Source organism: Rhea pennata, chromosome 14, assembly GCF_028389875.1.
Source record: "Rhea pennata isolate bPtePen1 chromosome 14, bPtePen1.pri, whole genome shotgun sequence".
NCBI lineage: Eukaryota > Metazoa > Chordata > Aves > Rheiformes > Rheidae > Rhea > Rhea pennata.
The window spans coordinates 11,354,759-11,381,111 of record NC_084676.1 but is presented as its reverse complement, the minus strand read 5'-3'; the positions used below and the strand labels follow the sequence as shown (position 1 = coordinate 11,381,111).

Sequence of the window (26,353 nt, the reverse complement as noted above, 5' to 3'; positions counted from 1 at the left end):
AAGTATTCAATAAGCCTTGTAACTACACTGTATGTTCTAGAATAGATAGTCCAGGGCAGAGAACTTAATACCATTTAATGCAGTGGTAACTCAGAAAAAGCAACATCTGTTGCTGCTTTTCCAAGATTTTTTTCTCCGCACTTATGGCTGAACAAGTAAGAAAAAAAGGGTTACAATTATTCTTGCATCATCCAGTCCCAGCAGCATGAAAAACGTAAAACATGACTTTATTTTTATATAACCACGTTGTCAAAGGAGAAATATCTGTTACAAGAGTCTGTCAAAGTGTATTAGTAATGGTTCTGTTTCGCAGCTGCTGCACATATTCCTTTGCTTGGTCAAAACCAGTCTTTAGTGGCTCTGGAGGAGGAGGAGGACCTTCAACCAACTTCACAAAGTAATGGCATCTGACGAGTTTCATGATGCCAAACATGCCTTTGCCATGGTAACGGATCTGCTTCGTATAGTGGCCTTTGCCTGTCAATGACTCAGCTGAAGGAAAAAGCGTGAAAAGACTGTTCAGTCTCGGTGTTTAATAGCAGGTATGTAGAAGCTTATTTTGTCAGTGGATTTTTCATGACTGCATATGAAAAGTTAAGTCCCTTCAGAAATCTTTCCCCCACCTTCCTGCTATTGCTTTTAGTAGATTACCAGTACAGAGGAACTCATGAGTTGAATAAGCATTCACCAGGAGCACCAAAAAGGTGGATTTAGAATAAGCACACAGGAAAACAATTGTATGGTGAAAGATAAATCCAAAGGAAGCTACATTGAGAACTTACTAGATTATATAGCTCTTTTAAAGGTAGTATTAATTCCATTGCTTTTCAGTAGCTTGTCTCATGAATTCCCACAGAAGTGTTGCAGAACTTTCCTTCCTTTCTCCCTCAATTGTATTCATCATAGGTATTTTCATTATCTACACATCCATCCCTGCACTAACGAACAAATCTTCCTTATGACAAGGCTGGAAGGCCCCAAAGAATTCTAATTCTGCTCTACAATTCAGGTTACTTTAAGTTTATGAAGCGGTTTTGCTAACATTTACATCGTATTTGGCAAAATGACAATCTTTTTCTTTGGCCCTGAAAACACCTACAAGTAAACATTTCTCTAACATTTTTCTAGGCAAGAAAGTGGTAGTTATTACAAGCTTATTCTGTGATCTGCAACAAAACCTTTTTTTTATATTAAGTGGTCCACTGCCAATACTAACTTGTTTGTATACAGATGTTTCTAACAGAAGTTAAAATTTCCAATCCCCCTTTTCACCCACGGAAGTAATATTAGCAACAGACTGTTTCCAGCATCCACATTCACCAGTAGTATTAAAAGTAATGCGAGTTTGCTTCTTATTTGCTGATCTTTTATACTCATGTCAGTCTTCCTCTTTGAGACTAATCATTTTCAGAGGGCAGAAAATCCATTCGTATGAATGCATCTTATTAGAAATCATGCATCTAGCAGATGCCAGAAGAATACCAGTCAGACATCAACTACAACAGACTGATGGCTGAAAGCTCAGCAGCCACATTAGATTCAGTTACGCAGCAAGTAGGAAGAACATGTCTTTACTATTTTGCTAAAAATTAGTTATTAAATACAAACTGTTCTGTAAACATTTGTGCTGATTTAAAGTAACAGGACCTAATTAAGGATAAAACCTTTTTGACAGAGTAAGATGATATTTCTCTGCACTAAGATAAGAAACTATTTACCTATATATAAATTTGATTTGAATTCCACATTGTGATTTCTTACTGCCATTTCCTGAGCTTCTAACAGAACCTGTAACATAAGGAAAAGAAACAGAAATACTGATGAGGAATTTAAGCAATGCTGTTTCTTATCTTTCTGGATAAATGTGCAATTTCTTTCATTTTAAGTCAATTAAAAAAAATTATTCTAAGAGGATCAAAATAAGCCAGCAAACTTTTCCAGGGAGAGTGCTAGAAACAGACTTATTTTTCATGTAAGTATGTTCTCTGCACCCACAGACTGAAGAGGTGCAGGACAATTTTATCACATTTTATGGGGCAGAGGGAGAGCTGCGGAAAGGAAGATGGTTCTCATCAGCATTTGTCAGCCTTCTATTCATGGATCATCAAATTGGACAGACTAGAAACAAATTCTGAGGTGGCAAAATCAACTTATGCCACTCAGTATTTTGAGCTAACATGATACCTCTTTGCCAGTATATTCATGCCAGAAGTCAGTGTTTCAGCCAAGCAGATGAGTAACCTCTGAGACTAACAACTTCAGTGTATGAAAACCTTCCATGTCTTTACAGCACTTTCCCTGATGACATCCTACAACTCGTGCGAATGTAAGAGCCAAAACACATTGTTGATGTACCAACCATTACAGGATGATTCTGCATTATCATGACTGTAACGCCAAGTGACTGTTTGTTAAAGATTACCATATATACTCAATTACCATTATGAGTTAGAACACAGATATTCAGAGGTCACTCATGCTGGATAAGTTACAAGAGTAAGTGATTGCTACAAGAATGAAGACTTAGTTTAAGTGTTCCTTAGGGGCTTAGTAGAAGCAACTCTGAACTACTGGTGATAGACACTAATTTAAATTTAAGAAAACTGAAGCATTAGGAAATACTGCTGCATACCTCTTTGATCACCTTTGCTCCCTTTTTATCATTAAATTCCAACTGAGCAAGAGCCTGGTCAATGGACATTCCTTTAATCTGAAATTACAAAGGGTTAACTTTGTGATTACAAATATTTCCCTTCTCCAATTCAGAAAGCAGTATTTTAATTAATTAGCCACTACAAAATGAAAGGAGTTTCCCTGATTACTAATTTCTTCAGTGCAATCTCTTATACAGCGATACAAACTGACTAATCATTAGTGTTTATCTTCTTAAAGAGAAAAACAACCCGCTACTAATCTTCAGAGCTCCCCTTGCCATCTACTGCTAGGCAGAAATAAACATGAACGTTCTTTCAAGGTGTATGATCTGAATATGATCCTGTGTACAAGGTTGAGAATGTATTAGGATAAAGCAGTTAAACCAAATTGTGCACAACTATTGGCTTACATAAGCACATGCTATTCCCCAGGATCCTGTTATGAAGATGCCAATTAGACTGCGATTGAACTACTAGGCCGTTAAAGCAAGTACACCAAACAGGTTTTACACTCTAGCAGTAAGTACCACAAGAATAATTTTTGCTTACCAGTTTTGCCAAATACCACATCTTATCCTTGCTGTATTTTATTTCCCGCCGACAGTGATATATTTCCTAAGCATAAAAAACAAACAAAAAAAAACAATAATTTTGCTGTGAATATCAGCATTCATTTTTGCTAAGCAACATGTTTTTTTTCAGTAATAAAATAAGCATAACTTTCCCTATTATACTGTGAACATACAAAGTCAGACATGCCTTTGATATTTTAAAGTGAAAGCATTAAAGCAGTAGTGCTCACATAGTAAATTTTTTTAATACAACTTTAGGAGAACTCTTTGTAGTTCAGACTTCTACAACCAGAGGATGATACCTTTGCAATATGCATCACATATTTCGTAGGTGATCAGCTGAAGAGCAACTTGAACTTCCAACAAAATTTAGGGGTGGGAAACATCCAAAGTGAAGATAACTTCTCTTGCTTTTACAACAAAAATGCACCAGACTAAAATCTTAAACAACAAATAAGCTATTAAATTAGCACCCTGTAGAGTGATATTGAGACAGTGGCATTGTATTCTGAAATTGCCTACAGAAAGGTAACAAAATTTATAAGTGCATTCTTACAGCTGGTCTACGAGGTTCTCCAGGCAGCTGTGGAGGGTAAACAATCCTGTTCTTTTTCTCCCACTTCCCAAATTTCTCCAGAGATGTGCTTGTGTGGATGCATGATAGAGGGAAAACACTACCAGATGCTAACAACCTGCAAAACAAGATCACAGTCTTTGGTGCTGAACATAAAAATTCTTTTTCATAATTTTTCATAAAAATCCCTGTCCAATTTATCTGAATAGTTGTGAACTTACCTGTCTTGATAAGGAGAGTGTCTGACATACTTGACAACACAAAATGAAACCATCTGAGCCTTTATACTTTATATTGAAAGGACTTCTGCCATTGGACAGGAAGCTTTAGGCTTCCTAAAGCAAGCCAGAAACTGTGACATTTGTGTAGCAAGAGATGCCACATCAAACACCCCATGACCTTGACACAAAGATGTAATCATCTCTGTTCCTGTGGGGGGTTCATTATCCACATAAAGTATTGACTGATCTTAGAAAACTGTAAGCAGTGGATTGTTTAAGTTTTACCTACAAAAATTTTGTAGTAATAATTTTTAGCTTTAAGGGACTGACTACCAAATATTGGAAGTATTTATACATTCATCCTGTCTGAAATACAAAGTGAAAGTTACTTGAAAATCACTACTTCAAAATACAGTGAAATAAGATAGCTGATAGTGAAGAACTATTTCTATGGTTTTCAGTCAGTTCCCTTACCTCAGAAATTCATAAAGACTAGGATACATTTTGCCCCCTGGAGGCTAGATAAAGCGCTGCTGAGCGGTTGGTCATAGCTGTAAGCTACAATAAATAGGAGTCAAGAAGAGGAAAATATGAAGCTCGAAAGAAAGAGGTAACAAACCAAAGTGTCTTCTCCATTTTGGCTTGTCAAAGACTAGTATGTTCTATTAGAATGCAACACCAAATGCTTTAGAAGCAGAAAATCAATTATAGAAATTGGGACACTTAATTATTGCAATCAAAACATAACTTGAGTCCTCTAAATCTCTATTCCAGACTTAATTGAAACAACATATACTCTGCTAATTACTCGTTTTTTGCCTCCCTTTCAAATTGAGAAAGAAATAGAATGAGCAACTCCTTCACTTTGAGACCAGAATGTTTTCATGTTGAAAAACTGCTAATATGGGAAAAAGTTGTCAGAGTTGAATTTCCCCCTGCCCGTACCTTATTGCAGCAAGACATTTAGCCCCAAACATTTCAGTATGACATGAGCTATTTCAGAAACACTATTTCAGTGTCAGTCTCCTTTTCTCAGACACAAGTTTCAGAGCAAGTGAGTGAGACACGACCTCAGAATTCTCTTTAGAAAGTCATATTTTCACACTTTTCTTGGCATACAAGATCTTTGCAATTGAAGTTACTAAAGCAAGCAACTATTCAATGCCATTCTTCTTCTGAATCAGTAGATGTTGGGGGGCAGAGATTAACTTTTTTTTTTTTTTTTTTTTTTAAGTATTTAGAGCACCTTACTGAAGCCATCCCTATATTAGGTACTTTCACAAACTATTTGAACAACTAAAAGTGAGAAATACAACATGCAAACTAAACAGAAGAAAGCCTTTTCTCTAGAGTGCAGATTCTGCTAGCAGCCTTCCTAACTACAATAAACGAACTTCAAAAATATTATAGTATTTGTCTGAATAAAACAAGAATAAAACTACCAACCAAGGAGTATATGAATAGGCCCATACATCCAAATACATCTCAGAAACATACCAATTCATCTTTATCCCTTTATTAATCTCTGATCAAAAAGAATCTAGGTAAGTTCAAGACCACACACTGAGTTTCACCAAGTCTAAGGTTTGAAGAGCTTCATGTTGGTTGCCAAATTGTGCAAAATAATTTATAAAGTTTATGGCAAATAGCATACAATGTCTTAGTTACAAGAGAGCACTGTACAGATGAAAAATTTTCACACGCTATCAACAGGTAAATTAAAACATTGGGGTTATTATAGCAAGTATTCAAAGCTTGCTTCATTGCTTGATATTTATAAGTTTCACTCAACAGCAAGTCAACAATCTGGCGTCGCTCAGTGCCGAAGGCGGCAGGAACGAGAAAAGCTGCGCGGGCAGGACCAGGGCAGAGACGCCTCCGCCGTGCCGCGACGCCCGGGCGCGTAGAAAGGTGCTACCGAACCACGGAGCGAGGCGGCGCGGCGCGGCGCGGCGCGGCCCAGCCCAGCCCTCCCCTCTGCGCCGCGCCAGGCCCCCGGGCAAGGCGGCCGGAGCCCTGCAGGCCGCAGCGCCGGAGGGGCGGCCGCACTCACCTCTCCGGGCGCGCCCAGCCGAGGAGGCTCCGCGCCCAGGCACAACCTGCAAAGGAGAAGCGAGGTGAGCCGGGGAGCAGGGGGCCGGGCCCGGCCCAGCCCGGCCGCCGCTCCCAGCCCCTCACACTCACCGGTCCCGACCGCCCGCCGCGCCGCCATCTTCGCCGCCGCGCTTTACGGCTGTCGCTCTCAGCGCACGCGCCGCCTCGTGCGCGCCGCGGGCTTTGCGACGGCGTGCGCGGCGCTGGGCGGCAGCGCTCGGCAGCGGCCGAGGCGGCTGGCGGCGCGGCGGGGCCATGGCGGCGGCGGCGGCGGCGCGGGTGCTGCCCGCCTCGCCCAACTGGTACAGCAGCCGCTGCAGCGACGCCAGCGCGGACGGCCGCCTCTTCGGCTTCGGGGCGAGGCACAGCATCTGCCTCCTGGACGTCGGTGGCGGCGGCACCGCCGCGCCCACCGTCTACGGTACCGGCGCGCGGCCCGGTGGGGGGGGGGCCGGGCCCCCTCACGGCGCCCGGGGGCCCCCTCACGGCGCCCGGGGGCCGGCCCGGGGCTGGCTTCTCCGCGCCGTCCTCAGGGGAGCGCCGCGGGGCCCGGCCTCCTGCGGCCCTGGGGCCCGCGCACGTGGGGGGCCGGGGCGGGGGCCGGGGCCGGGCCCGCGGGCGAGGTTTCCATCCCGCTTTCCCGCTGCCGCGCAGGAGAGCTCGTCGGCCACACGGAGAGGGTCTCCGGGTTCGCCTTTTGCCACTACCCCGGGCAGAGCAGGCTCTGCGCTAGCAGCTCCGACGACGGGACGGTGAAAGTGTGGGACACGCAGGCTCTGTCGCCGCTGGCGGAGCATACTTTGCACCAGGTAGGGATGCGGGTGCCCATCTCCGTGGAGGCACGGCAAACGCCGAGAGAAAAACTCACCGATTTGCCTTCTGGGCCTTGCACACGAAACAGGGGGTATCGCTTCAGCCAGAGCTGGGTTTCTGAACTGGTGGAGTCAAAACTATTGAATTCTTAAGGATTTTTTCTTCCAGGCCTAGATCTACAGTGATGTTAATAGCATCTTAATAAGCGGTGGGGTATGGTTAGAGTTTCAGTGAGTATGCACTTAGCACGTGCTCATTGCTACTTAACGCAGCCCACTTAAAATCACTCCACCAAGTTGTTCTTCTTCAGAGAGCATGTATGTGGTTCATGCGGACAGTTACTGTGACTCAGCTGCAGAGAGATCCTGTGGCTCAAAGGGCAGCATATTGGCAAACTGAACATGTCAAAGCTCAGAGTAACTGAAGCAGTTTAAAACTAACTCAGCTGACATTGGGAAGTACTCACAGATAGATGTTAATCTCTAGCTAGAGAGTGAAGGTAAACTGTTAGAGTAAGGTAAATGCTTTCTATCCAAAAAGAGACTGCTTTTTATGTGCTTTTTTATGCACTTAATTTTGTTCTGTGTTTTAATTCTTTAAAATCTACAAAATATACCTAGTGAAACAACATCCTAGACTCTTTTAAATGTCTTTGATTCTGTTTTTTAGAATACAATCTCTGCATTGCACTGGTCATCTCTTGTGAAAGATTTGATTGTATCCGGTGATGAAAAAGGTATAATTGTTTGTTACTGGCATAACAGAAGTGACAGCCAACAATTCTTCCCAGAGCCTCGGACAATTTTTTGCCTCACTTGTTCTCCTCATGATGAAAACCTGGTGGCTATTGGGTAAGTATTGTTTTGTTGCTTTCCATTCTTCTTTTGAAAGGTCCTTGGATTTTTGCTTGGTACACGCTTGTAAGATTGCTTTCTAAGAGGTCTTAGTGGCTGCTTTTTTTTCCCTGGTACACAGCAATACAGAAATAATGTTCAGATTTGATAGATCTGCAACACACAGAATTCCATAAAAATTTAAGGGTATGGGTTCAGTGTGACTCTCTGAAGTTACTTAAAACTGGGTTTTTTTGAATTGGATTTCATCATTTTTTGTCATTTTACAAGTAATTTCATTTGAACAGAGTTTCATAGTTTTGCTAGGCCTTTCTCAGCCATTGCAATTCCAGTCCTTTAGATGCCCAAGACTATATTGAACGAACCAGGAATGACATGGAAGTCCTTTAAACTTGAGGATGTAGTTTTGTTGAAGGAGAACAAACAGAAGGGAGAAAATGAAAATGATTTGCAGTGGTGTGTCTAAAAAGAAAAGTTCTCCATGTGTAAAAGCCACTGTTGCTTGTGAACTCTGTGAAAACTGTATTAATAATGACAATCGATGTCATTCATGAAGCTGAAAGCACTGTGTGATTGCACTTGGAAAGGTACTTGCATGTACTCCAGTGCTGTACTGGAGTTCCAGCTCGTCGTTAGTCTGCCATTGCTGCTTATGCTTTGGCTTCCCTATCTGTCATAACGATAACAACCTCAGTGACGAGCTTTGAAATCAAATCAGATATTATTCCACAAAGATCCAAGAGTCTCTTCATTAACTTAAATCTTTGTTTTTAGCTACAAGGATGGTATGGTGGTTATAATTGATATCAGCAGGAAAAGAGAAGTTCTTCATCGGCTAAGAGGCCATGACGATGAAATACACTGTCTGGCCTGGTGCCCTGTGCCAGGTGAAGAAAGGTTACCTGCTTGGCAAGATGAACTCCAGGGTATGTAGAAGCGATTAATAGTTTGTAAAGCGATTTTTAGTTCATAAAGAAATCCTCCTTCCAGACAACTTAATTCTTTATTCATAGAAAGGTAGTAGCTAATCAAAAGCATCTAATGAGTTAAACTACAGTGTTTTCTGATGCAGGTCAATATAGTTTCAGTTGATTTTTACAGACCTTTTTAAAGCATAACATGGCTCTCACACTATTCAATATTTCCCGTAGAAGAAAGTGAAGTTCCAAATGGTGAGCTGACACAAGATACAGCAATGAAGAAAGGTTGTTACCTGGCATCAGGAAGCAAAGATCAGACCATGCGAATATGGAGCTGTACTAAAGGCAGAAGTAAGATTAATAATATATGTGAAGTAAAAAATAACAATATGGTGGAAGAGTTCTTCTCTAACTACACCTTTAATTTGCTAACCTGGTGGTTTAATGCTCTGATTATTGACAGTGCTTGATTTTCTACGTGCTAATGGGAAACTATAAATCAGAACTACGATCAAAGCTCTGTTTTGCTATTATACTGTCCATAATGTACCCAATTCCTTGTTTGGTTGTTAGCAATGATTTTCGTTCATCCAAAGTCAGAATTGGAGAGTTAGGACGTTCTTGATGTCCACCAAGAGCAGGACAGGAAATAAGCAGATAAAATTCATGTTAGACATTACAAAAATCATTTGTCTATGAAAGTAATAAATCATTTGAAAGCATCTCTTCAGGAAGTTGGATAATTCCCTTTGTACAAGGAGAAGAGGGAGGAGGAAGAAAAGGAGATGGTAAAGAGCCGATTAGATAGATTTCAGTCTGGGATAGATAGTCAGATCTATGTATTTCTCAGTGAGTACAAGCAGGCTCAATATACTGTGATTTAGAAAGTAGGAACTAGTGACGTATCAGAGATACTTCTAAAGCACAGAAGAGTCTGCTTAAAGCTTTGGATTCACAGGATTTCTTTTTCTGTCAGAGAACCTTGATGTGCTAGATCTAGGTGATCCCTCTTGGTTCCATAGGTGTAATGACTTTGAAGTTGCCACCCGTGAAGAGAAGAGGTGGAGCCATTGATCCTGCTGTTAAAGAGCGCATTTGGCTGACTGTTCACTGGCCTTGTGGTCGTTCTAAAGAAATTGTATCCAGCTGTTTTGGGTAAGTATGGCACACAGTGGTCTGGCCCACTCAATAGCTTCAGATGTATTTATTGATAGTTAAGGAAGAACTGTGGAGAAAACCTTGAATACACTCACCTCCTGCCTCTGTCAGCATAACTGGAGAGAAGGCAGGAAGGCAGGCCAAGAGTTGAACTGAGAGTTCATACTTCTATAAAATAATTATTTATCCCATAATTTGATCCGATAATCAAACAGAATGTTGACTGCTAATTATACTAATAGTATTATTGTTCATTTAACATCTAATGGGAGAAAGTGGCATGACAGCTTTGAATGTGGTTAAACATGGATATTGCCCGTGGGGGGGGGGCGTATGTGTGTAGGCCCATGTCATGGATGTGCATATAGCTGTATTGCTATTACACTTGCAGTGTGTATGTATGTAATATAGGCTGTATATATGTGATTGTTCACTTTTTAAAAGAACTATGAAGTGCACACTTTTAATTTGCAGGGGAGAATTGCTACTCTGGGATTTGACCCAATCTGGGAAACGCAAGTGGACACTTTTAGGATCTTCAGAAGGACAGAATCACTCGCGAATTGTATTCAATCTGTGTTCCCTGAAGGTTCAAGACAAAGAGCTTCTTTTTTCCATTTCAATGGACAGAGATGTAAGAACCATTTATAAAATAGCATAAAAATAGCAGTCCCTTTACAGTTCAGTTGACTGAGATGAGCTCTTTTATAGCCACAGTCTTCCTCTTAAGTGGGTCTATTGCAGAATTTTATTACAGCATTGGTTGTGTACACTTTTGTTAGTTCATTAGCTCAGGTTTTTACTATGAAGAAGTGAATGGATATACCCTTCTGGATTGAATGGTAAGCGTTTAATAATAGGAGTTTACCACTTCTTTATGTTTCATTTTAGTAAGAGCTAAGTTTCCTTTTTTAAATGATAAGTAGTACTGAATTGTGTATCTCTTTTCATGAACTATAGCATCTATTTGTTTTTTCTTGTTTTTTCCCTTTTTAAGGCAGCAGAGAGTCTATTGTTCAGAAGTGAGAAGAGGAGCTGTAGTATTGAAATATGCTTGTTTTGCCTGTTCTGTTACAGTCTTCTAACTAGTACAGCCCTGTGTCAGAGACATATGCTGCTGTGGATGAAGAATACATAATATATACTCTTCAGTTTGACACTTTGATTCCTTGTCTTACTTGTGCTTTCTTTTTTCTTGTCATACCAGTCACTCATACCTTTAACCATTTCCCTTGTTGCCAAATTTCTTCAGGTGAAGTGTTGGGACCTATCAACTCTTGATTGTAGCTGGACAATGCCCTCGCTTGGGGGATTTGTCTATAGTCTTGCCTTCTCCCCTGTGGACACAGGCTGTCTTGCCATCGGTGTTGGGGACAGCATGATACGGGTGTGGAATACTTTGTCCATGAGCAACACCTATGATGTTAAAACCTTCTGGCAAAGCATAAAGTCCAAGGTTACAGCAGTAAGTGTGCTTTTGATTCCCTTTTCTTGTGTTTTCCTTCCCTTCTTGCTCATTTTTCTCTTCTGAAGAATATTTTCACAACTAATAAAGAACAGCTTGGCTTTATATATATATGTGCTCAATTCTCATGGTATATCATATTTTATAAAAGCTGGCAACAAAATTTTAGATCTCTTTACAGCCCTAGACGTAACAACCAGCTGGTTGTTACTTTGCTTCCTCACTTCTGTCTTCCTTTGCAATCCTTTTTTGCTCTATCCATGGTTTCTGTTGATCTGCTAGGAAGCTTACAACACACACAAAAACAGACATGGATGTCTTCCGGTTGGATTTGGCCAGAAGTTGGCCAGATGCTAATACTTGGTAAAATAGGGGCAGCATTAAAACGTGGTTCTTATTCTTGTCTGCACTGTAAGTTTTCTCATCATCCTACATTATTTATTATCCCACATTTTTGTTTTGTAATGTAGATGTGAAATGGCATTTTAATTATGCTAATTGCTTCGAACTTATCCCATAATAATTGGTATGGAGAGAGTCTTTGATACTTCTAGCAGAGTGATCAAATAAAGTGGATTTGTTTTCAATGATAGATATAAGGGATTGTGCTTGCTCATCAGTTTCAAGGTCTTCTTCTTGTTTCTTATTTGGAAATAAAGCATCCATGACTTGTGCTATTTTGAGGCTCTTTCTCTTCTTTTGCTTGCAGTTATCGTGGCATCCAACCAAGGAAGGTTGTTTAGCTTTTGGAACAGATGATGGAAAAGTTGGCATATTTGATACTGTCTCCAGCAGGTAAGAAAGTAGTTTTCAAATTTACTAGTGTCCTAATGAGCAAATTGTAGATTTGGTGATGGAGTGAACAGAAGTTTGTTAAATGAATGAAGTAATGTTCAGTTTTTGTATTTGAAATGGTTGAAATGGTTTTCTGTTCCATGTATTCAGGATCATGAGACAAAATTAGGCATGGTGACATACCAGCAGGATCTGACAGGCAGTGATAGCAAAATAATTAATGACATGATCTGTCGTGAGGTATATCTTTCCTGTTAGACAAGAGCAAGATTAAATTAACAGTAGTCAACCAGCTGGATTTTCAGTGCCTCTTTTCATTTCTTAGTTATGTCTCGTAGCTCCTAACTTTGTCCAAATTGCATGACCAGACATCGTCTGTAAGAGGGCCTCAGTCAAAGGAAGCTTTAGCCAGAAAGATTTTCAGAGAATGGAGAGCAACATGCAGGTGCAGCTCATCAGGATAGTTTTATGTTTTTAGTAGTATCCTAGAGATGTTAAGGAAGGTTTTGCTGGGGGATTGCTTGTTGCATGTTAAAACACCTGTTGTTTGTTTTCATCACTAGACACATATTGCTTGAATCTTTGTATTTGGTATCTCCCCTGAGAAGTTCAGTACCCTTTCCTTAAATCTGACTGCACCTACTTCCTTATCTTCCTACCCAGCATTAAGAATAAGCCACCTCAGATCTCCAGTACTTACCACAAGAAGACTGTATACACATTAGCCTGGGGCCCTCCAACTCCTCCTCTATCTTTTGGTGAGTCTTGCAACCCCCTGTGACAGAGTAGGACATCCATGCAGAGCGCACAGATGCCGTGAAGTTGGTATGCTCTCCCTCCTTAGGCAAAGGAGCCCAGTTTATTGGTACTGTCCTTCTTCCCCATTGAGGATGCATTTCCACTTGAAGAGTTATTATCTTGCAAGGGGGCAAAACAATCTGTTATACTTCTATTTTATGAATTCTAGGTAGTTTCAGGAGGTAGGTGGGAGTGGAGTATAACACCTCTGTACTTGTTTCAGGCTATTATAAACCAGTAACTGTCTGCATGCGACCTCTGCAGTCACTGTGTAGGATCAAATGTGGGTTCCTTAGCCCCAGAATATCTCTCTACCATTTAAACTCAAGAAAACAGCTCCATTATCTCTTCTTAAACAACTCTGATTTTTTTTTATGGAGTAAACTTTAAACTTACACAGTCATTGTGTTATGCAGAGATGTGGTACAAGATATGAGAGATCCGTTTAGTGCACTGTATTGCAAGAGTTTCTTGCTGCCAGATCACAGGCAATCAAAGCATGTATATAACCTTTTAAAACAATGTTTTGATTTTTAGTGGGAGTAATTACTTCCATTAAAACTGATGAAGAACATTAGTATATTTAGCATTTTTCTTTGTTGGATAGGAGGAGAAGGTGAACAGCCCTCTGTAACCTTATACAGCTGTGCTGGTGAAGGTATTGTTTTCCAACACAACCCTTGGAAGCTTAATGGAGAAGCAAATGACATCAACAAAGTCATCAGAGACACTAATTCAATCAAAGTGAGTATTTTTTTTTTGTTTTTATGGGACAGTGGTAGCAGTATCATAGCTTCTACAGCCCTGTAGTTGACCCAGTAGATTTTCAGTTTTGTCTCTGTGATAAATCTAGAAGAAATAAAGAATTTTAAACCCTCAGTCTCCACAGGTGAACTTCAGAGACATCTAAGTAACTCAAGACTATATCAATACTCTATGTATTTGGCTCTGAAGGAGAGTTTTAGTTTGTTGTTGTTTTCTCCCTGAAATTAACACTGCTGATCTATTCCTGGCATCAGTTACTTTTCTGATTTGTAACTAACTTCATCAGAAAAGAGTAATTGAAATGAAGTATCTGTTTTTTAAAGCTGTACCTGGCTATTCACAATGATTATTTTATACAGGCTTTTTCAATTTAAAAGCATTTGAGAAGTAATGCTCTGAATAATGTCATGGATTATATCACAAGGCAGGCAAGCATTGGAAATGTAAAGCTTCAATCCTAAATTATTCAACTTCTCTGGTTTTGTTGTTAACTCCTTTTTAAAATAAAAATAAGCAAACACTGCTGTGAAGACATAAGTTTGTGGAGACTGTTGGCAATAGTTGTGTCTTCTTTCTACAGCACAAATTGCCTGCACATACTGAGATCAGCTGGAAACCAGATGGCAAACTCTTGGCTCTTGGTAATGAAGATGGGTATGTTTAACTTGTAGGTTAAAGTTGTTTATGTGTTGATCTTGACTAGAGTCATTGTAGGGAAACAAAAGTATTTTTTTGTTACCCTGGTTTATCTCTATTCTTTCACCTATCAAAACATAGTTTCCTGTCAGTAAAACATTTGGGAATACTGGAAAAGGGGATTTTGAATGTGGTGCTGCCAATGTATCTCACTTGTGATGATACAACATACTTTGCTGTGACTTGGTTTAGTTGCTTTTGGCACGGAGGAGCCATCACATCATGTTAAATCATTTTTCAGTGGTCAGCTGATGGTTGAAACTCATTTTTGCTGATGAATGCTTGAGTTGAATTTAGAAATGAAAAACTCATTCAGTTACTCCCTTTCATGTTCTGTCGTTCTCATAGAGGATAACAAAAAAAAATCACTGACTGCTGGATTTCTTACAATGCTGTTTTTACATTTCAGCTCAATTGAAATATTTCAAGCTCCAAACTTGAAATTACTCTGCACTATCCAGCAACATCATAAACTAATAAACGCTATTCGTTGGCATCATGAGCATGGGAGCCAGCCAGAGCTGAGTTACTTGATAGCTTCGGGCTCAATTAATGCTACTATTTATGTGCATAATCTGAAGAGCATTGTAGGTAATGGTTTGCAAATTATACTTCTGAGTCTTGGCATCTTGTTTTACCTTGCTCGTGGTTTATCTTGCTAGGCATATTTCTAGTCATGTTTGATTCTTTTTTTTATTATTCTTTCAGAGAGCCCTTCAGAAACTCCTCTGACAATAACAGAGCCTTTTCGAACTCTGGCGGGTCACACAGCTAAAATCACAAGTCTTTCTTGGAGCCCCCACCATGAGGCAAGATTAGTATCTGCTTGCTATGATGGCACTGCACAGGTATTACTCTAAAGCCATTCAGAAGTGTTTTTCTCTTAGTTTCAAGTTATCCATTCTCTACAGTGTTTTAGAACCAAACTGAACAACAGAGCTTCTTTTGTGAGTTGAACTGCTGAATTATTGCAGATTTACACTTGATAACCATCTGCTTGTCCTGGATACCTGAAGCATAGAGCAAAATTTTGCCTCCTGCTTTATTCCTGTTTCTGCTTCCTACTGGCCACATGAGAATAATTCTAAGACTTTTAGTCCAGACCTAGGGAAGTACCTGTAAAGAAGCTGGGCAGTTGGTGTGTTTTAGTGACTAATGAGTTCATTCCTAAGTTCAGTTATTTGTGTTTTCATACCATGTTATTCATGTCATTCATATATTATTTTCACTTTTGGATACTCAGAAAAAGTGTATGTTACACAAATGTATCAGTGCAAATAAAGTTCTGAGTTTTCTCCATTTGCATGTTGACATTTGAAATACTTGTGTTGTGGTTCAGACACCTGAAAAGAGAAGCTCCTACATGAGCAAATCACTGAAGAGGAAATGCAGAGTATTAGGGAAGGAGGAGACTTTATGAGTAATTAGGTTTCTTCCATGTTTATAAGGTATGGGATGTTATGAAAGAAGAGCCACTCTGCAACTACCGAGGGCACCGGGGCCGGCTACTGTGTGTCCAGTGGTCACCAGTGGATTCAGATTCTGTTTATACAGGAGCAGATGATTTTTCTGTTCACAAGTGGCTCATCTCAAAGCAGGAGTATACACGGCCTCCTCAGGGTAAGTACATTCAAACGGAAGATCCTTTCCTGGAGATAAAGTAAGAGATGGGAAATAAAAGGTTGCCATGATTAAGTTGTATGATAAAGTTTTTACACTGACTTCGAATCTGCCTGCTAGCTCTTTAGGGATAAACTGTATCCTTTGGTTTGGAATTTGGTTTGGAAACCAAATACTGATTTTGAGAGGCAGGCAATTAATATACTAAAAAACTCTACAGATTATATCAGAGTAACTTCTGCAATACTTTTACAGGCAAGAAGAGCATCGAATTAGAGAAGAAAAGGAGTATGCAACCCAAAGCCAAAACAAAGAAGAAAAAAAAGCCTATAGGAAAGAGTCCAGCCAAGCAGGATTTAAGTGACTCCATGAATGGAGATGAAAGTATGAAGGAAATTTTGCTAGAAGAAAATGGAGTGTCAGACCATGAAGGAGATAAAGAAGCTCAGGAGGCCGAGTTGCCTGATAAAGTCTCCACGATAGGTAGTAATCAGATTGTCTTAGTTCAGTGTTTCCCAGATTGTTTAGCTCTCAGACCATCACAAAGTTTAACATTTTCATGCAAATTTTCTTATGTTTTTAATCAAAATATTCCACTTGAAGAAAATATGGTTCCTAAGACACTTTTCATAACCTTATAGACTAGTTTGGGACTCAGTATCTTTAAATAAGAAGATTCTGGCACAAAGAACAAAATTACTGAGGTGTTACTCTTGAAACTGTAATTTTTGATCAGTGTTGCCTTCCAGTGATGAATCTTATAATGCTTATGGACCTTTGTTAGTGTCTGTTGACATCATATTTAGCTTTTTGACAGTTCTGAAGTATTTTGTTCTTATTTCCTTTCTCTAGAAAAGCTCTCAAGTTTTATGGCAAAGTGAAGCTTATTTTTTCAATACATAATATGAATATTTGAAGTATTCTGCTTTAGGCTTTTCCATGTATTATTTTTTTTTATTATTGTTTAACTGCACAGTGTCCAAGGATACCTCTTCATATGCGTCTGATTATTTTTCATTTGGCCAGCCAAAGCCTTTAGTGATACAGAAGGCCACCCCTGTGAAAAAGGATCAGCCTAAAGAGAAAACAGGTTAGTATGTTTCAGTGATTTCTTAACAGCACTGAATCCAAGCAGAGCTGCTGATTCTAGGCTTATTTCTGGCTGCAGCTTCCCCTCTTGATTGACATCAAGTAAGTGGTACAGAAAAACAGAAAAGTATTTGCTTTTAAAATCTCCTAAACATTTTAGTTCTCTTATTTGCCCTGCTTGACAAGTCAACTGAATAGTTGTTCAGTGTGGGCTTAGATACTGCCTTTTGGTTGCTAGTTTCAGTCTAGGCTTGATGTGTAAAGAAATGTGCAAAGTGATCAGTATTCAAAAATCAGAATTGTCATAATAGAGATGAATGTGAGACTTGAGTATTTGCTTTTTGTCTTACTGTGTGAGGAACAGGGTTTTTTTGGAACTATAAAGAGTTCTGTTGTAGGAGACTCTTGTAACTGTGCAGCAGTGACTAAAATGTGACTGACTTTTTCAGGTCCTGATTCTTCTCTGAAGAAGAGGAAGCCTCGTTCAATTTTGCCCTTCACCACATCCATGGATCACAGATCAAAAGACGAATTGCATCAGGACTGCTTAAGGCTTGCTACATGTCTGAAATCCAAAGGTATCAGTCTTAAACTTGGAGTGTACAAAGGAACTTGCTATGTTTGGTTTAGAATAAATGGTCTGCGCACACACAGTCCTTTTAATGAGATTCAGATGGAGTGCAAATGCAAGAAATTGTTAGATCTGCTGTTTACAGGGGAAAAAAATGTGGAAGGCTTTTTTCGTATTTCCAATGGTTGACTGTACTGGAGCAGTACACTGATTTGGCAGATTCTAGTGCCTTGTGTTGCGCCAACTCAAACGTTCCTTCTCTTTGCTTTACTTGTGATAGATCATAATGAGGATTTGTCCTCTGACCTCGGGGATCATGTCCACTTGGGGCTGTTCACAGATAGGGCTTCTCTGCACATGATGATGGATGTGGAAGGTAAGTTGCATAATGAATCCAATTTGACAATATGTCCATTGTCACAGTGACATTCAAGAAGAAAACAATTTGGAAAAGATGCTCAGCTTTTCTTTATTGTAGATTAAAGTGCACGATTAGGAATGCACATTTGAAGGAAAGACTTATTTTTCCCAAACAGCTGTTAGGACTTTCAGATGCAAACTTGCAATACCTTAAGCCTGATTTAACTAATTTTTGCCAGAGTATTTTACCATGGATAATAGTGTTATTGGACTCATGGTGATAGGCAACTAGAAAGTGTGTTTGCTTCAAACAGGAAAACATCACTTGGAGAATGGGCATCCAGAGCTCTTTCAGCAGCTCATGTTATGGAAAGGAGATCTGAAGGGCATCCTCCAGGCAGCTGCTGAGAGGGGAGAGCTGACAGACCAGCTAGTAGCAATTTCGCCCATGGGTACGTTTGTATTTCTGACAAGTAAGCAAATGAAATTAGCTGCCAAGGATCACCTCATTCTGATTGTTCTGGATTGGAAATATGTTTTCTTTAACTGCCTGATGACAAAAATCAAACATAAAACAAATGTAACTTATTAAGACCTGGATGTTCCCACAAGCATTCTTAGGTTGGAGTAGAAGGGAATAAAGACTAATTTCCTTTGGAATTCTTAGAGGAACAGGCCCATACTTCAAGCACAAAATTGGTACTCTGTAATATGCTGCAGTCCTTCTGGCTTGCTGTTGGTTTAATATGCTTCTAAGTTGTTACTTTACTGATTGTGAAGTCTTACAGTTATGTTGAAGCCCAAGCTTTGTGGTGTTTTATTGCCTTGATGACTTGCATTAAAATGGTTAAGAAACAAAAAAATCAGTCTGGAGTTGATACATGTTTAAGAAACTAGTATTGATGTCAGTCTCACAGAAATCCTTCCAGTTTTAAAACTTTGTCCCCGAAACTATTGCCTTCTCTTTTCCAGTTGGATATCAGGCTTGGGTTTGGACAGTAGAAGCCTTTGCAAAGCAGCTGTGTTTTCAGGAGCAGTATGTGAAGGCTGCCTCCCACCTCCTGACCATCCATAAAGTGTATGAGGCTGTCGAGCTCCTGAAAGTGAACCACTTCTACAGGTTGCTGTATATTTTGTTTAGATTGTTGTTGTTTTAGTCTACTAACCTACACTAGTGAGTAGCTTTGATTTCACATTTTAGTTGTGCACTACTGACATTGTGCTTTAATATCTGCACTATGGAAGCTGCAGGAGAGCATTTACTGACAACTATTCAACTCTACACATGCGTATGACTTAAAAAAAAAAAAAAAAAACATTACTTACTGTTGCTAAATATTAACACTTAAGGTCATGGTAACTAGAAAAGATTGGGAAGAAACATGCAATTCTTATTTGCTCTATACGAGATTAATAGATTTTCTTTAGAATATTCCCTACAGTGTATTGGGTAGCCAAATAGAGGTATTAGCATTTTTGCTTCCTCAAGTGTAGAGTACTTCCACAGTCGAGGTGGGTTCTCAGATATAACGACATTAGTTGTCCAATCTAATGAGATCGTCTTCTTTGTTTTGGGGCCTAAGGTACTTGAGGCAGTTTCTTCTTATATGTGAGAGAAATGTCACCTGTGAAAGCAGAAGGTATATGTTTTTGTATACAGTCAGTTAACTTTTCTGATTTCTCTTTGTGCCTTAGGGAAGCTATTGTAATTGCTAAGGCTAGGTTGCGTCCAGAAGATCCAGTCCTGAGGGAACTGTACACCAGCTGGGCAGCTCTTCTAGAGAAAGATGGTCATTATTCCATGGCTGCCAAATGGTAAGGAAAGGATACTGCAGAAAGGATAGTATTGATTCCATGAAACAAAGTTAGTTCTTGGTTTTGTAGCAGTTGAAATCTAGCAGCTTTCAAAAAGTGTTAATTATTTGTCTAAGGTGCTTCCTGAGCCTGATCTCACTAGATCTCTCTAATGTTGGTGGGAAAAGAAGCTCCAGAGAGCAGTTCAGAGCAGAAGGACAACTTACCTTGGAACTTACCTGGAATAGGTTGCCCAGAGAGGTTGTGGAGTCTCCTTCTCTGGAGATGCCCAAAACCCTCAATATGATCCTGTCCAGCATGCTCCAGGTGACCCTGTTTGAGCAGGGGGCTTGGACTAGATGATCTCCAGAGGTCCCTTCCAACCTCAACCATTCTGTGATTCTGTGATTGCCAACTATGGTAGAGCCACTTCTTTCTGAAGACATTGCTGGAAGTCTTGGAAAGTTAGGATAGCAAGACTAAGATTAGGATGTGTTCAAAAAGGCTCTCTGATGTTTCCAACTTTCTACTGGAAATGTAGTAGAGTAACATTTTCTCGTGAGCCTTAGCCAGTCCTAATGACAGGGTCATTCTTTCCAGGTTAGTGTTTCATATTTGTGGCTACCAAAATTACTAGTAACTCTTGAAATACCTTGGCCTGAAAAAGTCTACTATGTTTGCTTGAGGCCGATTTCAGTTCTTTTATTTATTTATTTCACACTTCTGGTTCAGCTGAAATCCAGAGAAATGCAGTAGTTGATAGCCCAGTATATTTTTTTTCCTCTTGAACCTATTTATTTAAATTTCGTATCTAAGCCATGCATGGTTTACATGCCACCTGAGGTTTCAGTCCAGACTACTAGGCTGAGTGACTGCAGGCTTTCTTTTTGAAGCTTTGCACTAGATCAGGCACCATCTGTCTGATGCACCCTTTATTAAGGCAAAGTGACAAGAGCTCTGAGAACTTGTGGAAACTACAGATTTATCTTCATTTATATGTTTGTACTAGAACTGCTGCAATACAATTTAAAAATGGTATCTTAGTACTAACCTAAAGCCAATTTGCTTTTATCTCTTTCTAGTTATTTAGGGGCTTCCTCATTCTATGATGCAGTCAAAGTACTGGCAAAAAAGGGTGATGTGGCATCCCTTAAAACTGCTGCTGAGCTGGCTATGATATCTGGAGAGGAGGAGTTGTCAACAACTTTGTCTTTCAGATGTGCCCAAGAGCTGCTATTATCCAGGAACTGGGTAGGAGCTCAGGAAGTCCTTCAGCAGCAGAAAACTTTATTTGTGAGTCTGTTTCTTTTCTTCTCCTTTTCTTTAGCATTATCTCTCTATCTGTCACTCCTTCCCTATGTTAATATTCCACAGGTAGTTTATCTGAGCTGGTTTTGCCTCAGAATACTCTGCTGGAAATTTATTGCAGTGATGCTATAAGCAAGCGTGTCTCTTAGCAGAGGCCAAGGACCTGTAGTGGGGAAGCATGTAGGCCCCATGCTTGTTAGGTAATAACTGGAGATGTAATAGCACAAAAAAGTGAGGCGTCACAGGGCAGAATACAGGAAATAGATACCTCTCCTCTATCTGAGAGGGTTTTTTTGTTTTAAAAATGTAACTGACATGCAGTTTTCTTGCTCTGATTTAAGTGTATAATGCTGATGTTAAGAAGGAAGAGGTGGAAGCATTCAGTGTTTACACTGAATGAATGAACAAGCTATCTGTAACTCTCTTAAAACTTACAGACTTAACCTGAAAACTTGCTTTTTTATGGACTGTGAAGCAGAAGGTCAGATTAGCTTGTTCTGAGGTTACCTTCTGGCCTTAGATTCCCTGACTTGATTGGTATTGTCCTTGGTAGCTGTAATTGTGAAACAAGCTGTCACCAACAAGCTGCTACTAGCCATGATGTTTTTAAATTTACCTGCTGTGACCAATAAGGGACTTTTTCTTTTGGCAGTAGCTTAATGCTCTTTTTTCTCTTATTAAAGGGACAAAGACTAGTTTTCTGCCTTAATGAATTGCTTTGCAAGTGCCTTAGTGAAAGAAATCCATTTGAACGGAAGAGCCCTTCATTTCCCTGTTACCACAACTGGGAGCTCAACAAAGAGGCCTCATTTCTTGACATGGTGATAGAAGTCTGGCAGAGTGCACTGGGCATGAACACCACTGAACAAGCCTCTTGTGCACAGGAGCAGCTGCACAATATTGAATACCCTCCTTCAACCAACAACACACACCCCAAGCAGGTAATTGGGCTTAGATCTGTTTATACAGTAAATCTTACTGTGGTGTGTGTAGTGAACAACCACTTTGTGGTGTTGTGCCAGCCGTTTCTAGGGGACTCTTTTCTGCACCCTGCTGCAGGATGAGGTTATTTCCTAGGAGAGGTGGAGAATAAGCAGCTGAGACAGCTTGCCTAGTTGCCAGTTTGTTTCTGCACAGGGTAAGATGTATTGCTGTTCAGTGATGAGCACTGAGATCAATGAGATGTGCTTGGCTGAGTGGGAGTGATTGCATAGCTCAGTGGCAGTCAAATTTTCACATAGAATTGTTAGTAAAGGCAACTTGTTTTTAAAATATGCTGGAGTTCAGAAGGTCTGTTCGTACAGCAGTGCTGCTACAGCTATCCCTTCTGACCCTGGTGAGTCACCAGCCTTTGATGTACTCTCACTTCTCATCCACTTCCTGGACACATACGAGCACAGCTGCTGCTTTTACAATGACAGCGCTAAAGAACTTTTATCTCCTGCACAAAAGAGAGTATGTAAACTGCATCATTATTAAAATTGCTTTTGGTGAAGTCATGTGCTTCTGGGCTTTTCCACAATAGTAGTAACCTGTGAGTCATTCATACTTCGCAGTGAAGTTACTAATCAGGTTCTTGCTGCTTCCTGTAGTTGCTTTTCCATATCTCCCATGACCTGACCCTTGCAACGCTGAGCTATCAGACTGCTGCATGGGATGAGGCAGTGAAAAGTATTCTTGGAGCTGTGACCCGCAGTTATAATGCTGGTAACTTCACTCTGATGCAGGAGATCTGCAGTGTCCTCCTTCCTGAAGGTAAGGCTCTTCTTGTGCATCTCCTGGTACAGACAAATGGGAGGATCTTCCTTGTGAGCAGTTATGTGTCCATTCACTCTAAATTTACTAGGCATAACCTTTGAAAGGAATAAGTCATTCCCATGGATATGGGAACCTATGGCTCTTAGCAGGTACAGCTTCCATGACAAGTCTATGTCACTTAACTGTCTGGAATTTGGCTATTGCAAGGATTGTTGAGTGATCAAAATTTCTGTCTGTGGAAGGAAGCTTACCAGTGTCATTCGCCTTCAGAGTATGAAGTGCAGATGTCTTGTGGCTCTCTTGATTATGTGAATGTCCTGATGTGCAGTTCAGGATCCAGGAAGCTTCCTGAGAACGATGCGAACATGTAGTCTCATGCTACCTAGAGCAGTGTTGCATTTAGAAAGATGCCTATCTTTCCTTTTCTGCTACCTGCACTCCTCTGCCATTGTCTGAGTAAATCTCTATTCTGGGACTCCAAGACAGCCAATTCACTTACTAGATCAGGTCTTTTTCTTTGGAAATCCTTATAATCTATTTTGAATCCTTTTTGCATTATTAGGCTGTGATAACCTGAGACAGAAACTGGACAGCACAAATTCACAGAGCATGGATGCTTGCAGAAGTTTAGAGGGCTTTGTGGCTTATGGACTGTTGTATGACCTGTGGTGGAATCCACCCAAAGATTGTCTTGCAAAAGACTTGCAAAAGGCTGCCTTGGATCCTGTGCTTCATCCAAGTGAGAAGACAGCTCTTGAACAGAGTTACATTTTAAGTTGCTCTTCCCCTGAAGAAGCTGCTGATCAATGTGCAGTTGAGATGGATGAAAACCTTTACGTTACAACCGAACTTCATAGGTGCGAGACAGAAAGTCACTCAAAAGCTAGCTCAGTGGATTTGCAAGACAGACAGACAAAACTGAGTGGCTGCAAAGTGCTTCTTTCAGAAGTGATTGCTGCCTTGCAGAGTACCCAGAGAGATATAGCAGAGGTCCAGCAGATTTTAGCAGAGATGATCCGCCAGCATCAGAGGAACAATCTCCAGGGAAGCACAAATGGAAATACAGAGGAAAGCAAGTTGCAGCAGAGTTCTGAGACTGAATTAGACAGCAGCCCTATGAAGTGGTAAGTTTTGGAACGTGAAGGAATAGATTGAAGTGTTGCTTTACTGTTTTGTGCTTGTGAAGCAAATTTGTTATTTAGCTCAGATTCACTCTACTCTCAAGTTTATCACCCAGAGACAAAACTTCAACATATAGCTCAGAACTCTTATGTTTCCCTGGAACTGAACCATATGCTTTAACTTACTATAGCTGAATAACTTTTCTGATGCACAGGGTATGTTGATACTGTGAAGAAACAAAGCAATTTGAAAAGGGGGAGGTAATGAAAAGGACAAATACAATATAAAGAGTTCTGTTTCTTTGTTGATCAGTTCTTTGGATCATTGGCAAGAAAGAGTTAGAGGATATAACATTTGTCTAACATTTTATTCATAGTAGAGGAGGCAGTCTTTCCAGTCATTTAAACGGAATAGTTACTCATGACACCTACTCTTTTTTTGACAGTAAAGCTGAAGAAAAGGAACCAATTACCCTCCCTGAACTAACAAAGCAGCTTCTAAAAGCAAACCTGAAGCTAGCAGAATTTCCAGATAGTTTAAAGGTAAGTTTTCAGATGACGTGTTGTGGTTCTGAAAGAAAACAGTTATCTTTTGAGCTTGAATGGATGATAAGCGCAGCAGCAGCATCTAATCCATTTTATACAGAAAGCAAGGAGTAGTGACTTCTTGTGTCACAGTTGAACTCTCAGTTTATAAGATAAAGGTGCCTTACTGCTATCTTGGTGCTGGCACTGTAGATGCAGGCTGGCTGATACAGGTAAGCAGAGGTATCTTCCTTTGCCTGAACTGATCCTACGGTGATGTTGAAAGACAATTAACATAGAGTGTTGGGGTCCCACTGGTGCAACTTTTGCTTCACGCATGACTTACTGCAGTAGGAAAGTGTAGGTCCCACATGGGAGAACTTAGTGGAATATTCCAGCGTAAATCTCTCCTATGCATTTTTAAAAGTAGTCCCTTGCTCTTTGTGATAATTATGTACACAGAAGCAGTTTTGATAGCAAAGTAGGGAACTTGAGGTGTAACATGGTCCATATGGATTAGGAACTGTAGAAACTACTGAAAAGAGTCAAGTGCTTGAAAACCGTGACTCTCAGGCTGTTTCATTCCCTCCTTTCTCTAGTCTATAATAAAACTAGAAGTAGTCATACTGTTAGAGCAAGAAGGAGCAAACTTACTTGGTTAAAATGAACTAATTCACTGGAAGGAAGAGCAAATGCATCTGACTCTTGGTTCAGATGCATTTTAATACTTTAAAGTATTAAGTATTTTTAATACTTTGAAGTTATTTTAAAGCAGTGTTTTTAGAGTTAGCTATTTCAATATGCTGCAGATGAACATTCTGATTGAAATAACAAGTATTACCTTACATTTCTTCTTGTAGGCCTTCCCTTTCCCTGACGTGCTGGAATGCTGTCTTGTACTCCTTCACATTGGATCTGAGTGTCCTCCTGAACTACACGAACAGGCGTTGGATCTTCTTAGGAAACACGGTTGTGCTAACATTTATGAAAAGGCTGGCAGGAAGTTCTTGATCTGATGATTTGAGATCAGGCTGTCTCCCTTGTGGCTGTCCACAGCTACTTAAAACCACGGCTGTTCTTTCTTCAAGTGACAGCTTGTGTTAACGGACATGGTAATTGCTGAAGACTGGTTCTGGATAAGATTACCCAAAAAATCAGGTTTATATACAGACTTTCATGGTCATCCACTGCTACTACTAAGCAAGATTGTGATTGAAAATAGAAAAGCAGTAGATTGTGGCCTTGAACAGTATACAGGTTTTTGTATAGTCTTTTTTTTTTTTTTTGTGAGAAGTTATGCCAAGGGGCACGCTTGGAATTTACATGCAACAGAAAGAGGTTTGAGCAGTTTCAGCAGAAGAGAAGCTGTAGCTGCCTTCTGGAAAAATAATGGTTTCTTTAAGCAGTCTTATGTTTAAGCCAGTATTGTTCTTGCAAACATTGTGAATTTTTGTTCTTTAAATAAACGTCTTCTACAGCTAGGCATTAGCATTTAATATGAAGTTGGACGGAAATTAGTATCTGTCATTCATTCAAATCGTCCTTTTTTTTTTTTTTGTCAAGAAGTACAATGTAAATTTAACTCAGTTGATAAAAAAAATGGGAATGTGCTTAGCTTTGTGTGGTAATGCCAAGCATACAACATAAAAGGGAAGGCAAGAATTGCTACATTTATCAAGTACTACTAGCAAGAGTAAGAGATTTAAGTAAGTGAAGACAGAAAGTCCCTGCTTCTAGGGATGGCCACAGCCAAATAAAATGCTTTTTGCTATAGTAATGGTAAATTTTAGCTTGTTCTATGCAACAGGTAATAGCAAGTTCTGTAGGA

General features: G+C 40.0%; 2 protein-coding genes across 3 annotated transcripts; one reads left to right on the top strand and one right to left on the bottom strand.

The window, feature by feature from the left end:
- Positions 1–208: 208 nt before the first annotated feature.
- On the bottom strand, positions 209–6,258 carry MRPL22 (mitochondrial ribosomal protein L22). 2 transcript variants are annotated; one of them, XM_062587348.1, is made up of 7 exons: positions 6,206–6,258; positions 6,075–6,120; positions 3,783–3,918; positions 3,204–3,269; positions 2,633–2,710; positions 1,719–1,788; positions 209–492 (listed from the first exon to the last, which is right to left on the bottom strand). In XM_062587348.1, the coding sequence occupies exons 1-7, from the start codon at positions 6,231–6,233 to the stop codon at positions 281–283; spliced, it is 636 nt and encodes a 211-aa protein (XP_062443332.1). In that variant the 5' UTR covers positions 6,234–6,258; the 3' UTR covers positions 209–280. The 2 variants fall into 2 exon arrangements, with proteins under 2 accessions (XP_062443332.1, XP_062443333.1); XM_062587349.1 differs by lacking the exon at positions 6,075–6,120 and having other exon boundaries at positions 6,206–6,240.
- A 112-nt stretch (positions 6,259–6,370) lies between these two features.
- On the top strand, positions 6,371–26,257 carry GEMIN5 (gem nuclear organelle associated protein 5). The gene is made up of 28 exons (XM_062587704.1): positions 6,371–6,536; positions 6,770–6,924; positions 7,598–7,779; positions 8,557–8,708; positions 8,934–9,053; positions 9,725–9,857; positions 10,335–10,494; positions 11,113–11,325; positions 12,035–12,120; positions 12,784–12,878; positions 13,526–13,662; positions 14,264–14,337; positions 14,789–14,970; positions 15,088–15,227; positions 15,828–15,999; positions 16,255–16,482; positions 16,976–17,089; positions 17,538–17,666; positions 17,940–18,035; positions 18,334–18,471; positions 18,992–19,139; positions 19,715–19,834; positions 20,896–21,106; positions 21,805–22,062; positions 22,714–22,876; positions 23,442–24,003; positions 24,447–24,543; positions 25,386–26,257. Exons 1-28 carry the CDS (start codon positions 6,371–6,373, stop codon positions 25,539–25,541), a joined length of 4,587 nt encoding a protein of 1,528 aa, XP_062443688.1. The 3' UTR covers positions 25,542–26,257.
- The last annotated feature ends 96 nt before the right edge of the window (positions 26,258–26,353 follow it).